Source organism: Apteryx mantelli, chromosome 6 (assembly GCF_036417845.1).
Source record: "Apteryx mantelli isolate bAptMan1 chromosome 6, bAptMan1.hap1, whole genome shotgun sequence".
NCBI classification, from domain to species: domain Eukaryota; kingdom Metazoa; phylum Chordata; class Aves; order Apterygiformes; family Apterygidae; genus Apteryx; species Apteryx mantelli.
In genome coordinates this window covers 33,292,235-33,309,423 of record NC_089983.1, presented here as the reverse complement: position 1 = coordinate 33,309,423, position 17,189 = coordinate 33,292,235, and the positions used below count along the sequence as shown (strand labels likewise).

Here is a 17,189-nt window from a genome sequence, read left to right as displayed (position 1 = left end):
CAGCAGACCCGGCTGCCCGCTTGCCACAGGCCGAACAATAGAAAGCATCTCGGCGTGGGAATGAGAAGGGCACACAATACCTTTCTTGTTCTGCTGCATGACCGTGGGAGGTGGGGACGCTACTTTCATGGCGAGGCCATAGGCTCCCCGGAAGGAGTGGCTGTCGCGGATAATGAAAGCCCCTGGCTCTCTGTCCTTCAGCAACGTGATGGCTGCAGAGAGAGAAAGGCAGCTCTCAGGCCTGGCAGGCACAGAGCCAACGCGCTCTCTGAAACCAGCGGGTGGTGGTCAAGATGCGGAGCTCACTTGCACCAGCTCTGAGACCCCTCTGAGCAGTATCTGTGCAAGATCTGGGTGCTTCACACGCCAAGCTGCACAGCTCCACTGCACACCAGGGAGAGACCGGTGCTCAAAGGGGGAAGGTTTAGGGAGCCCACGTCATGCAAGCCTGCAGCTGACTTGGGCCTCAAACCTCCCTCTCCCACAGCCCCAGCATCCCCAGTCCATCTTCACTCCCTACCCAGCCCCAGGATTTTCCCTCAGGAAATTCTTTTTTAGCCCCCACAATCCTGCAGCTATCTCCAACTCCAGCCTCCAATGCAGTGGTGCACCCTGAGTCTCAAATGCGGCTCTCTTGGCCAAATCCTTCACCCCAAGATATTTACCCACCCTGCTCTCTGGAGATCTCTGGTTTGTACCAGTATTTGGAAGTATCTTGGACAAACTTGACATTGGCACGAGTCTCAGGGCTGATGTCTGCAGGAAGGAAAGAGGAAAAGAAAAGAAAAAAAGTCAAGAGACGCTGTATATAAAACCCTGTATGAGTTTTTAGTAGCTCCTGCCTGCAGTGGAGCATGGCCAGATGATCTCCAGGAGTATTAATATCTTCACTTCATTTTAGCCCCAGTATATTGCTTTAACCTCAGGTCATGGCAGGCTCCAGTCCAAACAAACAGGCAGACTGATCTTCACCTGGAGCAGGCGGGGCTGCACCTAAAGCTAAACCCAGGCACAAGCCTGGAAAGGCTATGCAGGGAAGAGCTTATCCTGCACATATGCTGAGAAAAAAAGTCATTCATCATTTAAAAGTTAGCCAGCCAGGTGAATAAAAGCTGTCTGAGGAAAAAGGTGGGATCTCCAGAGGGCAGTGGGGAGATCCACTGACTTTGGAGGCTCTTTACCGCTCTCCAGTGATCAAGATTTGGCTGATCCATCATAAAAATAAATCCCTTGCCTTATCTTTGCTCTACACAGAGGACCGAGACAGGCAGATACCCCCCAGGAAAGGCAGCTGGTCCCCAGCCCCAGCGTGGCCAAACCTCGCCACGCTCTGTCTGTGGCATGGCCCTGATGGGACCCCAACGCTCCCGTTATGAAACCTCTGCTTTGCTCACACTACATTTCTAACCACCTGCTTTTCACAAACAGACAAGCAAACAACCTGCCAGGCCGGGTCAGATAACATCCCTGGCGTTATCGGCCCGTTGCAATCTAGTCACCTGCAGAGGGTTCGCTCCAGTCTCCAGCCTGGTCCCTAATTGCTACGGTTTCACACTCGCACTTCGTGGCTCGGAAACGTCCCTCCTCCCCGCAGCCCACAAGGTTGGCAGCCCGCAGCAAACATGAGCAATGCGGCCGTCGCAGGAGCCAGGGAGTCCACAAAGGGCTGCGAAACCAACCCAGCCGCCGGAGCCGCCGCTCCGCCGGCGCTTTATTCCCCTCACCCTATCGACCCAATCTTGGCGTCACGGAGGTGTCTCCTAACAAGGGCAGGGGGACGGGTTTCAGGCGCAGTGGCACCCAGGGCACAGCATGGCTTTTCAAAATAAGGAGGCCACCCGGATGCACTGCAGCAGGGTCTCTCCGGGGCGAAGCCGGCAGGGAATGGGGCTCCGGGGTCGGTGAGTCCCCACAGGGGAGAAAGGCCACGCGGATGTGAGCGGCCTCCCAGGGCTTTGATCTCCCTGTACACAAACTCCCGCACTGTTTATGCCAGCATGACAGCAAGTTTGCTTCTCATGCTAAGTCAGTATTTTCCTGTTTGGATTTGCTGTTTTGAAAAGCAGAAAAAGCAGGAAGTGGCCCAAGCCCCAGAAGTGCCGTGGGTTTCTACACCAACAGGAGGAGTAAATCAAATCACAGCCACAACCACTTCCCCGCTCACCAGTGAAGAAGAGGGGAGAGCCAGAGGGACAAAGAGAGGGGAGGGAAGGGAGACTCGAGACATGCCAAATAGGAGAAGCAAAAGTTTCTCCTATTTTTTTTTCTTTTTCTTGTCTCCCTGGGAAGGAGGCCTTGGGCGTCCCTTACCTGGCATGGAGAGCTTGGAGAAGTCCGGCAGGGTGTGGGAGAAAGTCACAGCGCTGCCACCACTGGGACTGGACATGCCACTGGAGAGGGGCGAGGACATCTTGCCATTGATGGTGGCGTAGTTGGGCAGGCTGTTGGAGCGGTCCCCGGCCGACATCCTCCTCTTCTCGGGCAGTGCGGGCTGCGGTGTGGGGCTGCCCTGCCGGTAGGCAGCCGAGTCCGGCGAGGAGGAGTGGGGTGTGCTGGTGCCGGGGTAGTATGCCGGCGAGACGGGGAAGGACGGCGTGGAGGGAGGCTGGTAGCCGGAGGAGCTGCTCTGCCGAGACAGCGTTGGGCGCCTCTCCTCCGGGGTGGTGTAGCCGTACGCGGGGCTGCCAGGGGGGCCGGCCGCCACAGCCTGATGCCTGGCCAGGCTGGGACTCCCTGGTGCCGCGACCAGGTTGCTGTGGGCTGCCACAGCGTGCCGGCCCAAGCCAGGGCTGCCGGGAGCACCCGTGACGCTGGGGTTGACCACTCTTCGCCCAAAGCCCGGGCTGGGCGGCGTGTTGGTAGCCACTGTCCGGTGCAGGGTGCGGGGGCTGCCCGGCAGCGTGTGGATGCCCACCACGCTGACCTGCGGCTGTGGCCGAGCTTGGGGATCCAGCGGGAGGCCGCCACGGCTGTCAGGGTAGTCAGAGCCGCTGTACGTTGGGCCTGGGGCGCTACCTTGGACCGCAATGAAGGAGGACGGAGACGAGTTTTGGTAGCTGCTGTGAGCAGAGGGCATTTGGGAAGCAACAGGTGACCGGTAAGTAGATTCGGCCGAGGTGTGGGGAGGCGTAACTGTGCCATGGGGGCTGCCCTCCGACGGGTAGCTGCGGATGGAGGCTCTGAGGAGAGATGGGGAGGGGAGAAGGATTCAGCTGCTGGTGCTCGTTGTGGCTGCTCGCTGGCACCACATCTCCAAGCAGTGCACAGGGAAACTGAGGCATGGAGTCAGCGAGCCACTGGGTTGGTAGGTGGCAGCAGCAGGACGACAGCCCAGGACCCGCCAGCCATGTGAAAGCAACTGGAGGCAGCTTCGGTTCCCGCACGCACACCAATTCCCACCCAAAATATGTCGCTTTCTGGGAGGCAGAGCCTTTTCCTAGCTCTTCTTCCAGCAAAACACCTGGTTGATTCCTCCCTGTCACCTGTACGGCTGGGACAGTGGCAGGCACCGGGCAGGGGTGGAGAGGGGCTGGGGACGGAGGGCTACATTGCACCGCAAGGGATGAATGCTCAGCCCAGCCCAGAGCGGTGTTAATACAGACCCAGTCCCTCCTCCCGCTCCAGGGGCCACGTTCCCAGCGACATGCTGCCGAGGGCCCAGTGACCACCACTGACCCAACTCCTTGGGTAGTGTCAGGTCACCACCGCCTCTGTAGATGGCAGAGGAGCCCCCAGCACTGCCGGCTGGCAAAGAGGCACACAGAGCCATGAGGACCTGCCCGCTGCTCTCTTACCCGTCCACGCTGTGAATGGGGCTGCTGGTGGAGATGGGGCTGGGGGTGGCGAAGGAGTTGGAGAAGGCGCCATTCCTGGCGGGTGCCTCTGTGGCCTCCGGCTGGACGGTTGGCAGGCTCCCTCCCCTGCCTGTTGTGGCCGTCCGTGCCACCGACTCAACGTAGCTCCTGGGCTCTGCGGCAGAAGGGAAGGGGAAACAGATGAGCCTGCAGCTCGCGCTGCTGGCAAGAGTGTGGGAACAGGGCTGTGCCCTTCCCAGTCGCCCCATTTCAACCAGTGAAGGTGCTTGACCCAAGCTCCTCCAGCTGCACATTTCCCCCTGTCCCTCTGCCCCATCATTTTACCCAGACTAAAACAAATCTGCCTGTCTCCTTCCCCCATCTCCAGGGGGTTGTGCAAAAACAGACAGGATGGGCCCTGTATGGGCTTCAAGGTTACTCTGAGAGCTCCTGAAGCCCCCAGCAAGCACACATGGAGGCGGGACCATGCCCACCCCTTCCCAGAGTGAGCGGGGCCATGGTCCCATTCTGCAGTGTGACTCAGCCTCACTGCAGACTCTGACACCACTGTCCCTCCGCCCTGCTCTGAATCAGTGTCCCTCTCCAGCCAGGATGCCAAACAGCACACGTCGTGCTCCACACTCATCCTTAACCCGTAAAAATAGAGCCGGTGGCTCAGCCCAGCCCATGCTGACTCACGGCAGGACTGACAATGATGCCCCGCGGTCCCTGCCCTGTGCAGCCCACCTATCCCTGCCATCTCCGACGGCAGAGACCAGAGCAGCAGCCCCAGCTATTTCTGCTGAAGCATTCAACGCTTTCTCCCCATTCCAACTTGAAATGACTCCATAAGCACGCTCGGAAAAAGCAGTTTTCCTTTGGAGATGCTGAGCTGTCCCATGCCTGGAATAGCAGGTTGGGCTGGCTGTCAGCAGCCTAGCCAAGCTGGCCAGCAGATCCAGCCCTCCATCTCCTTTTCCCTTTCCACCTCGGATTTCTTCTCCCCTGTCTTCAGTGCAGAGCAGGGAAGGCACCAAATCTGTTCTTGCGCCATCGAGGCTGGGTGAAGCCGACCGCGTGGATGCCCCCCCAGCAATGGCCAGCCTCACGTTAGCACCCACCAGCCAAGATGGAGGAAGGGGCTTCAGCTTTAACCTCTTTCTTCCATGGCACCGCAGGAATTTCACACCTCACCAGGAGGCATGGCTGCCTCACACGACTCTTGTGCCATGAACTGCCTCTGTGCTTGCTTCTGGTGCCCAGCGCTGGAGCATAACACCCAAAGCAAAACCACAGGCAAAGCCCTGGTGTTCACCAGCTCTGGGCCTCGAGCAAGGCCAGGATGCTGGAGAGCACAATAGGGCCTGGAGACTGTCCCCATCCCCAGTCTGCCCCATGCGGGACACACAGCACCCAGTGGACCTATCCCTCTTCAGAACTGGGGCTGGGCTGGTGGCACCGGACATGAGGCGAGTAGGTCCCGTGACACTCGCCTCCTGCTATTTCCTATATACCTTCCCTGCCCGACCACATCACCGGCCGGTGTGAAACGCTCTGGGCCAGGCATCCTCACAGGTCCTCAGCTCCACCAGCTCTTTGCATGGCCAGCTCCAGGCTGGCCATGCCCTAGGCAGCTCTGCAGTAGTAATTAGCATTACAAACGTTATTATTATCATTAGTCATAACAACCAGGCTCTGGCTAATCCTGCAGGCAAGACAGCCTGCTTCCAGCCAGCAGTGCCAATGCACAGCAGTGTTCAGAGCTGAACCCAGGGGAGTTGCAAGGAAAATGACTGTCACAGCCCTCCCTCCTTCCCTCCCTGCGTCTCCATGCACTGAGGATCAAAGCAAGTGCCCCATCTGCACACAGGGGAGGATGAGTCAATCCCCCGGGGCTCATCTCCCTGCCCAGCCCTCCTCAGCCATCCCAGGAAAGATCTGAGCTGAAAACCCAGCGACGTCAACATGGGCTGGGTACCAATGGCTGAGGCAGGACATAAGGCTTAGAGTGACAGCGACAAGTCACTTGGCATCCAGGGGGACGTCCAAGGCAGCTGCAAGAAACTCATCGCTGCTTAGGTAATTAAATTAATTTCACAACTACACACATCTCCCCCCTTGTCCCCACCCCAGACTAAAATTAGCCAGACAGTACAAATGAGTCAGCCTGCAAGAGGTTAAGACGAAACGGCTGCAAAAATACCAGCCCCTCCTGCTAATGTAGAGAGACTAACGTGAGGCAGGAGCCAGGGGCTCAGCGAGAAGGACAGCAGGCAAGGGAAAGCCCAAGCGTGAGCGTGCAGGAGCATGGGTGGGCAAGCACGAGTGGGTGTGCAAGCATAGGTGTGTGACAGTGAGGGCGGGCGCGCAACTGTGGGCACACGTCTGAGTGGTTTGGTTCACCACATGAAAAAAAAAAAACTGGGAAGTTTTAGGCAGGATTTTTTTAGGTTGAAAAATCCGATCTCGCTTCCTCATGTTTTCTTGGAAGAGGCTCTGGAGACGGGAAGACGGTGGGAGAATAGAGAGGCCATGAGTCATCCGGGGGTGGGCAACCATTCGGGAATCCCTGCCCGAGAGGAGCTCCCTGTGTGCCAGACCCTCTCCGAATCTGAGGGGGGCTGCGCTCCTGCCAGAAATACCCAATGCAGCAACTGTGACGGTCTTTTTAAAGCCTCCTCGGAGGTGGCAGCCAGGTTCTAACCTCACACACTGCCAGCGCATCCGCACAGCTGCTCTCCTGCCCTGGACCCCAGACCCCAGACCCAGGCACAAGCCAGGCAGGCTGCAATCTGCTGACCAGGTCCTGTCCCAGAGGGACAGAGATCCTTGTGGAGCATGTGGTTGAGGTACAGAGGTGCCCTGGGCTCAGAGGAGCTGCACCCTGCTAAATGGCACAGAGCAGACCACCACTCAAGCCCCACATCAGCACTGCTGTTTGACTGTCCCCACACCAAGACATGCCATCTGAAAAGCTCCCACCACCTCCCTTAGGCCAAAACAACAGTCCCTGCTCAGGGCTGCGGACCCAGCCCCATTAAAGCCATCATGTTATCTGAGAGGCTAAAAGAAGGAAAGTTTTGCAAGAGGTTGGTGATGGCTACTCAGCCCCATCAGCACGGGGTTGCCGAAAGTCCTCACCAAGGCTAACCATCACACAAGCGGCTGGAGAATCGTGAGACCAGAGAAGCCGTGTAGTTCAAGCTCCTTTCTGTCTGATCCCTGAGAGTTTTGGTAGAAGGAGAGAAGAAGAGATATTTGGGTCTTTGGAGGGTGAAAAGTTAAAGTTTCTGGGAAAAGCCTAGAAGGAAAATCTGGGAGAAAAGCCTATTTTTATCTCCACTTTTCTTCCTTTGAGGCATCCAAGAAGCCAGCACTGAAAAATCTGGAAATTCTGGAGATGGAAGATCTTTTTTGTTATTTTCCTTAAGGAAACTCTTTCTCCAGTATCTCCAGAATGTTCACATTTAGGCTGATATTTGTATTTCAAGGAATTTCTGTGGAGAAATACTAATTGTTCCCAGGGGGCACGGGAAAACGTACCAAACATACTGAAAAGAGACATCCTCTCACTGAAAAGGATTCTGAACAAACAGTTTCCCATCCTGGCCCTGAAGGCCTGAACTTTCATTAAACAAGAACATAAAACCACCCAACAACGATTAGATAGAAGTTGGCGCACTGGGTAATTGCAGGCGCTCCCAAAGCCTCTGCTGCCCCAGGACACACGCCATCCTGGAGCCATGCAATACCTCCATGATCAGCAGAGCACCCAAACCTGCATGGGAGGCTGTGCAAACCCACCTAGCTGATGGAGGCCGCGGGCAATGAGTACGCTGAGGATGTCCCAGCTCAGCCCATGCCATAGCATTCTGCCAAGACGCACAGCCTGGGGGAGGGAGGTGGACGCAGCTGTGGGAATTTGGGCCACCTTTTTTTCACCGCTGTGCCAGCCTGGCAACAGATGCACGCAGGCTGTCTGTGCTTCGCCACTGCCCAAAAGGATGAGCTGGCGCCCAGTTGAGCCAGCAGCACGTTTGCAGCCTTTGCGCCTTGTGACCTTTTGTGCTGCACTTTGGTTTATTTTCGCTCTCCTCCAAATGGCAGCAGCACAGCCAGAGGGGGAGGGAAGGATCCTGGAAACGGGACTGTCGCTCGCAGCCCCTAGGCGGGCTGGTTGAAGCTGGCTGAGGCGTGCCAGCTTTTGCAGTGTGTCTCCAGTGAGGACATCACGCGCCACATTCGCAGACAAAGAGCTTTCAGCCTCCTTGGACCATTGCCACCCAATGCAACAGACCTCCACGTGCTTCCTGGGACCAGGTGGTTGCAGGAGTGAGGTGCAAGCCCAGGAGAGACTGCAGCAATCACACAGCTCCTTTTGCAGTAACTGGGGATCTACACCGCAGAGAGAAACTCCCAACACCAGGGGCTAGAAAAGCATCGGCCCCTCTTTACTCCATGCATCAGAGACATCAGAGAATCCAACCACATCACAAGACACAACACTCCCCTTCCCAAAAGGGAATGGGATCAGCAAGACTCAGGCTCCTAAATCACTTCCAAAGAGTGACTTAGGGGCCCCCTCCAACAAAGGGAATCCTGGTATCTCAGACAGCTTTAGCCTGCTCTGAGTGATGGGCCCAGACAGTCAGAAGGAGTGGGGAAAAGAGATACAGAGAAAGAAAAGCCTTTCTTACCTTCGCCAGAGTCAACTCCCGCCTCCCCTTCTAGCTCTGAAAGATGGAGGAGCAGGGGAGTGATGGGATGTGGGGGAGAAATGGAAGAAGGGGGGTGTAAGACAGAGAGAGAGAGAAATCTGAGTTTAGAGGCTTTTCCTTGCTTTGATGAGGGCACATGGAAAGCAAAGAAAGGACCCACACCTTCCTCATCCTGCACCCAACCTGGCCCCTGCACCCCAGAGACAGCTCCTTGGGATGACTGCAACCAGCTTCGCATCCCAGAGGTGATTTCCAGACCTGAGGGGGCTGGTTTGGGGTGGGGAAATGGGAACAGCCTGGCGGAGAGCAACCACAAAGAGCTGCTCTGAAAAACCCAGCAAATACCAGGAGAGCATCAGTCAAGCCGTTCCCCTCCAGGTCACAGAGGGGCTCTCAGATCTGAGATCCTCCCGGAGGGGCTGGGTGCTGGGGAGCAGCAAGGTGTCTGGCTTAGCCGACAGCTCTGGGATGTGTCCCCAGCACAGCTGAGTGAGCCCAGTGTGGGGTAGCTGGAGTTGCACTCAGGGACCTGTTTCTGGGATGGAGAGGGCTCTGGATACTGTCCTGGCTGACAGGCTCGGCTCCTGAAAAAGCAAACCCTCTCCAGCTGCATTGGGAGGAGGAGGGATGAAGGGAGCAAGGGAGGAGCAGGCTGAGGAGGAGACAGGAAGCCGGGCTTTTTCAGCCTCCGCCAGCAAAGACTTCCAGTAATGGGGAGCTGATCAATGCAACCACACATTCCCTGCCATATGGCCCTGCTGGGCTGAGCCTCCCACAGCTGCACTGAGCTCCCCCATCAGCAAATGGTCCCAGAGGCCCTAGGGAAAGCTACAAGCCCCCCAGGGCTGCCTGGCCCAAAGCAGGAGGCAGAAGTGCCTTCTCCAGCCAAGGGACCTTCCAGGGGTATCCCCATGAATGTCCCCCATGGAGCACCACCTCCAGCCCCAGCGCCTGCAACCCCAGCCCCACACTCACCTCCCACCGGGTGCAGCAGGATCTCAGCTGGGTTATGGGGTTTCAGCCCCAGTGCCGACAGCGGGGTCTTGGCCAGGCCAGGTGGAGAACGCACTGTTGGCACAGGAGGGAAAAACAACAGCGTTAACAGAGGGATGGCAAATAAAGCTTCAGAAAGGTCGGTGGTGTCGCTGCCTGGGAGTTTGCAGCCCCCCACAACCTATTCCCTCCACTGGCTGCAATCAGCCACTCAAGGGGAAGAGGAGATGCAGGACAGGGAGCCAGCCCTTGTCAGAAGCGACACCCTGGGACACAGCACTGGTCCCCCTCTCCGTTTGAGGATGCACACAGGGCAGGAGGTGCCTGGGAACAAGCAGCCTCCCCAGGAATGGCAGGCCAGAGAGAGGGGGCAATTCCTGCTGGGGCAGGCCCAGACCCCATGTCCCAGCAGTGTCCCCATAAGGGAAGGGTCCTACCATAGGCACAAGCCTCCTTCGTCACACCTACAAGGGCAGCCACCTCCCCCCGCCAGCTCTCCCAGACAGTCAACCCCCCCTTCCAATCCCCATCTGGCTGTGCTGAGGCTGGGCTGGCCCAGAGCAGCTCATCACACCCACAAAACAGGCAGCAGGACTCTCAGAAAAATCCCACATTCTTCAGAACAGCTTGACGGGCAGGTGAGGATGATCGTATATGGCATGTTCCCTGAGAGGTGGAAATGCACATGTGGTTTGTGGTGTGTGTCCATACACACACATATATGGCAGAGCTGTATATGCATGTATGGGTACGGATATGAACGCACTGGCAGTACTGGGAGGCATGGTTTCAGGGTGCAGCGGAAACAGTGGATGTGCCAGGCAAACCGCAGTACAGTCAGTCTCTCCGAGCTGACTGTGCGTCCTGCCCCATCCCACCCCATGGGTTTGACTCCTGTCTCCTTGATGCTGCATTTTACCAGATCCACAAACAATCCAGCTTTCTAATCCGCCGGAAGAGACTTCAGCACGGAAGTGGCTGAAGGCTACGCAGGGAGGCGTTTTGTGTCCAGCAGGAGCGATTGGAGAGAGTTTCAGGGCACATTCCTCGGTGGTGTTTGAATGTCCCAACTTACAGCTGGGGCGCAGCACCCAAGTCTGGGAGGCGGTGGGTGGTGGGCAGCTACGGAGGAAAGCCAGACCCCCCAGAGGCCACGTCTTCACGGCTGCCTTGGGTTGGAGCAACTCTGCAGCCAAGTCACTGGGAAACCAAGCAAGGGCGAGACGGCAATGTGTTCCCCGGCCCTGACGGCTGTCTGATTTCCCCAAATCTGGTCGGCCGCAAGCCACATGTCAGCTTGCGCCTCCGCTGGCTGACGAACTGTGGGGTCCTCCCACAGCTGGGAATTCCCCCGAGGACAGCAATCTCCCCATGGAGGGGAATCGCTCCCGCATCCCCCCTGTGGCACTCTGGCTAAGCCTGAAAGGTTCAGCTTCAAACTTCCCAGGCCTCCCCGGCTGGCGCTCGAGAAGGCACACGGCCTCAGCGGCACTTCTGCAGTGAGGCCGTTCCCATCACCTCTCTGAGTGACTCATCCCCAGGAGCCACTGTCCCCCTGCCAAGGAGTTCCCGTCCCGGGGCCAAGCTCTCCATGTCCCCCTGGAACATTTCTCAGCTGCCAGATACCCCGGGGACACTCCCACACTCCATTCGCTGCATCCCATGAAACAGGGCTCAGACATCTGCATGTTGCAGAGGAGAAGCAGCAATGCCACAGAAGGAAACAGCCTCATGAGCCCGCCTGGACAAGCTAAACGGGGCGGATGGACCTATTGCAACCAGTGCTGCCAGCTGGGACCAGGATATGGCATCGGAGGGGGCTGCAGGCAGCACCAGCATCTCCAGCACCAGTGCATCTCTCAGCGTTCATCCCACAAAAGTTTTGGGGGGAATTGCCATCTTTGTGACCAGCCTTGCTAGGTTTCCCAGTTGAGCGGCTGCTCTGTTGCCCTGCTCCAGCCCGAGTCCCGCTGTGCTGACGTGCTGCTCCACATCGGGCTTTGCCACTAGAGCTGGTCAGACAAACCCAGTCCACACAAACCCACCATGACTCAGGTCAGGGTTAGTCAGAAAGGAAACAGGAGCGGAGAAGTACCACATGCAAAGGGCCATGCTACTGCAAATACCTCCCAGCCTTTCGGCCCCTCCTGCACTGGAAATAGTGAGCGAGAAGTGACACTGCCTGTAAGAGACTGCCCCGAGCATCTATCCTACCCCTCCTGCCTCCCCCCGCTCTCCCGCTACAGCAACGTCTCTGGTTTTATGCTGTGCCATTAGGAAAGATGGGGAGGTGCTGGTGTGGGTGGGGGGGACCAATGCTGTCTTGCACACCCTGCCACCTCTCTCCCGTCCAGCCTCAGGATCCCTGCTGCAAATTGCCCCAGTGCATGGAGGACAGGGAAAAGCCAAGAGGAAGGTGCCGGGTGTGGGATGTTGCGGAGCAGCAGGAGGCACTGGACCAGCAGGCGGTGGGATGCAAAGGGGAGAAAGGAGAAGAGAGAGAGAGAGGAGGAGTGATGAACATGGTGGTGGATGTCTGGAGCCTGGAGCTGTCTGACCCTTGGCATCTCTCTGGCTTGCCAAAAGCCACCCACTGAGCCCCTCCACCTCCCGGAGCCGCGGCACTTACAGGGGTTGGAGTAAGGGGTTTGTGGCGAGACGGGGAAGGCTGGGGTGGGGGGAGAAATCTCACCGCCGCTGGGGGGTGGGCTGGTGGGGGAGGCACCCTCCATCTCTTCGAAGGCTTCCTTGTAGCTGTGGAGGTGAGGCTGCACGAGAGCAAGAGAAAGGGTCAGTCCCATCCCCACAACATGCACCTCCAGGACACCGGGAGCAAGGGGAAGGTTTTCCTATCTTCCCTGCTAAAAAACACCACAAAAAGCATGACTTAACCCTGAACCTCCTGCCATGGGATGCTGTGGATGCTAAAGGTCCACTAGCAATCTTCAGGCCCTCCCCCTCCCCAGCCATCTCCCCCCACCAGCTGCCCACCCACGGCCGAGCCCAATCGCACCTCTTTGGGCCTCCCTCCAGGGTTGGCCGCGATGGTGCTGACCACCTCGGGCGAGACACTGTGCACAGGCGAACGGACCGTGGGGCTGCGCGGCGAGCTGGGCTCCGGTGAGCTCTTCTCATAGTGGCTCTCGCTGGGGGGCCGTTTGCGGGCAGGGACAGCGCTCTCATCTGGAGGCTTCTCCCGAGACTGCACCCCTGCGGGGGCAAGCACAGGGCGGGCAATGCAGTCAGGAGACACCAGCTGAGCCGGGGACCAGGAAGAGATTCCCCAGGGCTGACAGAAGGCTGATTCGAGAGGCCTCCCCGGGGCTGTGTCCGGCCGGAACGGCAGCTTCACCTGGCCCCATCTCAGGGCAGCATCTAACCCCCTGGCACGGCCCGTTTCAAGCTGGATCGGATATTCCCTAAAGCAGTGGCCCATAGCCGAGCAGAAAAGCAAGCCAGGCTTGCTTTTTTTTTCTGTGGCTAGCATCCAGATCACTGCTTTAGCCTTCCCAAGCACCGCCTGGCTCTAGTATTCAGCTGGGCAGAGCATCCCCCAGCACCAGCTATGGTGGGTACGAGCATCCTCCAACAGCCCGGAGAGCCGGCAACGGCTAACAGAACAAGGGGGTAGCTGCCTGCCCGAGCCCCCAAAGCACGTGGGGACCTGCAGGCTGCACAAGGGCCAGGATCTGCCCCCAGGATAGCAGGTGCTTCGCGGGGGAGAGGGCCAGTTCCCCCCATGCTGGAGGAGCTGTGTTGGGCTGCATCCCTGCTCCTGCAGCCAGAAGTGGCTTCAATTACAGCAGAGGAAAAGGTGTGTTTCTGCAGCAAGTCCCCAAGGCAGAGGGAGCACCCAGTCAGGTGGAAGGGCTACGCAGAGGGATGGGGCAGGGAATCACAGCAAACCACTGCTGCTCCCCTGCCTCCCCAGCACAAGCTTTTCTAACGTGGGAGACCAGTCTTTCCATCTCCCTCCAGGTCTCTCCCCTTTTATGCCCCCAACAAAAGGAGGGCAATTACCTTGCAAAGCATCGCCTGCTGCATGGGGCAGGGCCAAGGGGCACTTAGTCCCAGTGGCGAAGTAGGGAGTGAGCAAGTCACTGAAGGGAAATGTGGGATAGATCCCACCAGAGATCCTAGCTCATCCACAGAGCAGGGCTGAGGGGGAGAAAGCCGAGGAATGGGGCAAAGCGAGCATGGGGCAGAGGGTGCTTGGAGGGCTGGAATGAAGGATGGGACCCCATTTCTCCCAGTGCCCAGCAAGGCCCAGACGTAAGGTCCACTCCAGCTGGCCCCACGCTGGAGCTCCCCTCACAAGGAGGTTAACTGGCACCCAGGGCTGGCACAGGCTGTGCTCCGAGCAGGAGCTCCCCAAATCAGCCATGGTGCCAGGTTTGGTGCAGGAGGCCTCAGCAGAGACTGCACAGAGTTATCATGGGTGCAACTCAGAGCCGCGCTGCAGTCCCTCTGCTCCCCGGGACCCACGCGGCAGTGAGGCAACCCCCCCATTTCAGACCCGCTGCTCGCCCTGCCCCAGAGAGGGGCCGACAACATCCCGTGGCCCCCGGCCGTACCCCTGAGCTTCCAGCGCAACCCCAGCCAGAGCGCCGCGGTAGCAGGGAGATGCCGCAGCAAGCAGGAACGGCAACGTGGGGGCTGGCACAGGCGACAGCACTGTCCCCTCAGCCTTTCCTGCAGAGCCAGAGAGCGCTTGCAATCCTCTTGACCCAGCACGCCAAATAAATAAATAAATAAATAAATCAAAGGACAATATCATTCCCCAGGAAATGCACTTTTCAAACACCAACTCCTTTCCCACGGGCTCGCAGAGAAAAACCAGCCATCAGCTGCTTCCCGTCACTCTCTGGGGCTGCGAACGGCACTGACTCCTCGGGCCCGCTGACCTCTCCTCTCTCTCTGCGCATACCGCTCGCTAACAAAGCCGTGTGCAAGCGGCGTCAGAGTTTTCCTGGCCCGGGGACGGGCTCAGAGCTAGTGAGGGAGGTGGATGCATTTCCAAATAATCAGTGCAGTTAATGGCAACAACAATAAAATCACCGCTCTGGGGAGAAGCGGCCGGGCTGAGAGGCGGGGGCCGCGCGCCAGCGGGGCTGGCTCGAGCAGCGGAGGCGGCCTGGAAAATTCCACTAAGAGCAGCTTTGAAACACAACTCCCCGATCCCGTCTGCAGGTGCTCGGTGGCTCGGGAGGCGGCGGGCCCCGGCCCGGGGGGCAGGGCCAGGCAGTTAAAAAGGCCGTCGGTGAGCACAGGGGGACGGGAAAGGGGCTCTGAGAAGCTGTGACGCAGACACGGCGGCCGATCAGGAGCGCTGTAAGCCGCCATCCTAAATCTTTTGCTCCACTTCTTCTTCTAAGCGAATGAACCCCTAAGTTGCAAGCACAGGAAGAAAATAAATGGGGAAAAAATAAAGCAAAGCTCTGCGTTTTCTTTTCTTCTCTCTGCTTCATGCACCGAGTGTTGTGTCCTGCACGCTCGTGGATGAGCACAAGCTGCAAGAACACCACTGGGAGCATCCCTCGGCCTATCCCAAAGTGAGCTGCAGAGACTGAGCATTGCAGAGAGACGAGGACTGGGCCCCACCTCAAGTTGCATGCGTTCGCGTTGCTTGCTTTTTTAACTCAGGAGGCACAACAGCCAGGTCCCTGGAGCACGGCTGGCAGTGCACATCACTTGTTTGCAGCATGGGGCCTCCCAGTCTGGCACAGGGATCGGCCGTGGCTCTGTGCCACCCGGCCACGATGCACGTGGGTGTCCCCAGACTCCAAGCAGGCGGAGAGGGGACAGGGAGGGAGCACGTGGCTGGACACCCCAAGGAGAACGGCCAAGAGGAGGTGGGAGGAGGGGGCCACGTGGGAATCAGTGCACGGGTCTTGGAGGAAAACTGCTTGGCAAAAGGACGCAGGGCGACGCAGGAGCCGCCACAGCCCCCACAGCTCCCGGGAGCAGCCAGCGCTTGGCGGCACCGGCCAAGTGCCTGCGCGGCACTGAATCCCGCTCTCTGTGCCCTGCGCTCAAGACACCCATGAGTTCACCGGACTTTCGCTTCTCTGCTCCCCAGAAATGGAAAACAGACGGGGACGGCGGGGAGGGGAGGGAGGAGGGGAAAAAGGGACTCATTGTTCGGAAGCTGAGAGTGGGAAACATCGCAGGGCACTTGCAGCAAAGCCTGGAGGAAACCCAGGCTCTGAGCACAGCTTCCCCGACCCCCCGGGTGATTTCTGTGCTGGAAACGACTCTTGAAAATTAAAGTGTCCTTATCCCCACTTGGTGTGCCCCCCCCACAGATGTGCAGCCCAGCCCGGCTTTGGCAGGGCAAACTGTCCCCAGGGGCACGGCGTCGCGCAGCCCACCCGTCCACGGCCAGCTCACACTCCCCAAGGACGCCCTGCCCGGTTGCGCGAACGAGGTTTCCCCATCACGGCGCTCCGAGAGCAGCCAAAACGCCGAACAGCAGGCTGCGCCCCCATTGCTCCCCCTGCCTCACACCGCCGCTGCCGCCCCTGCTGCAAGCCAGTTTCACTCGCTAATCTGGCACTATGTCCCCACTGCGCCGGGGGATGCTGCACCCAGCCGTTAACAGCTGGGCTGGGACACAGGACGCCCAGCGCCAGAGAGGTGAAAACTTGATTCCTCCCTGCATGAGGCACAGCAGCAGGCATCGCCCCGGACTGCTCTCCGCCAGAGTCAGACTCTCGTCCATCCCACAGGCCAGAGCCACGTCTACCTCTACCCTCCACCCAAGGCACTTTTTCAACGCAACCATCTGTGTGTGCAGCTGGGGCTGATGCACAGTCCCTCGGTGAGAGAGGTGTGCTCGAGGCATGAACAGCATGTGCCGGCAGTGGCCAAAAGCAGCATGCCAGGCTCGGCAGCCACAGGGCAGCCCTGAATTAAGCCCAGATAAACCCTGCTTCTGATTTTATAGCCCATCCTCTGGAGGAATTCATGGCCAGGTCCACATCAGTAGCTGAGTCAGGACTGCATGTGCACGGCCAGTCTGGCTTTGCCATGACGGGCACGGGGCTCCTATCCTCCCTGCCACGATCTGCCCCCAGCCAGCTTGGTGGCTTTGTCCCTAGCCTCAGGGATGCTTAAGAGCAGGCTGTGTCCCCAGCACAGCACAGCCGGCAGCACTGTTCGTCACTGCAAACAGGCACAGGCAGAATACTTTATTCTGAGTCAAGGATTTGGAGGGTTCAAACCTCTTCGGTTCTCCTGGGGAGAAACCCAAGGTGGCTAGTGGGGAGAGAGAAGTCACCCACAAAAGCGGTGAATCCCCAGCCCACTCTTCACCATCTGTCCCCCAGCTCTGCCCCCAGCCCCTCTCCATCCCCCTCCTCCTGCCTGCCCTGGGGATGCATGGATGCAAAACCTGCAGATTGCTGCATGGGAGCTGAGCAGGTCCTCAGCACTGCTCGCTCAGGCCTGGCAGCCCAGCGGAAATTCACCTCCAAGGAGCAAGGCATGCGCTTGCCCTGCAAAAGCCACACTACTTAAAATTCAGCCTTTGCAGCTTGTACTGCCTGGCTGTGGACAGTCCCGTGCAGGGAAGCCCCCAGGTTTGGGGCAGGCAAGATCCTGCCATGCCAGAGGCTGGCTGAATCGGGGGTTTGCCAAACTGCACCCCTGCCCTTGTTTCCCCGGGGGTCAAGCCAGGGCTGGG

At 58.5% G+C, this 17,189-nt stretch overlaps 1 protein-coding gene across 10 annotated transcripts in view; it reads right to left on the bottom strand.

The window, feature by feature from the left end:
• Positions 1 to 17,189, bottom strand: part of TNS1 (tensin 1) — an 87,482-nt gene that overhangs the window by 10,007 nt on the left and 60,286 nt on the right. For 8 of the 10 annotated variants that reach the window (XM_067299230.1, XM_067299221.1, XM_067299222.1 and 5 more), the window contains 8 exons: positions 12,519 to 12,715; positions 12,198 to 12,273; positions 9,488 to 9,580; positions 8,492 to 8,527; positions 3,795 to 3,969; positions 2,311 to 3,179; positions 670 to 756; positions 81 to 212 (listed from right to left, as the gene is read on the bottom strand). In XM_067299230.1, the coding sequence (XP_067155331.1) occupies positions 81 to 212; positions 670 to 756; positions 2,311 to 3,179; positions 3,795 to 3,969; positions 8,492 to 8,527; positions 9,488 to 9,580; positions 12,198 to 12,273; positions 12,519 to 12,715 (1,665 nt within the window). The remainder of the gene's footprint in view (positions 1 to 80; positions 213 to 669; positions 757 to 2,310; positions 3,180 to 3,794; positions 3,970 to 8,491; positions 8,528 to 9,487; positions 9,581 to 12,197; positions 12,274 to 12,518; positions 12,716 to 17,189) is intronic. The other 2 variants (XM_067299223.1, XM_067299227.1) reach the window with 2 other exon arrangements.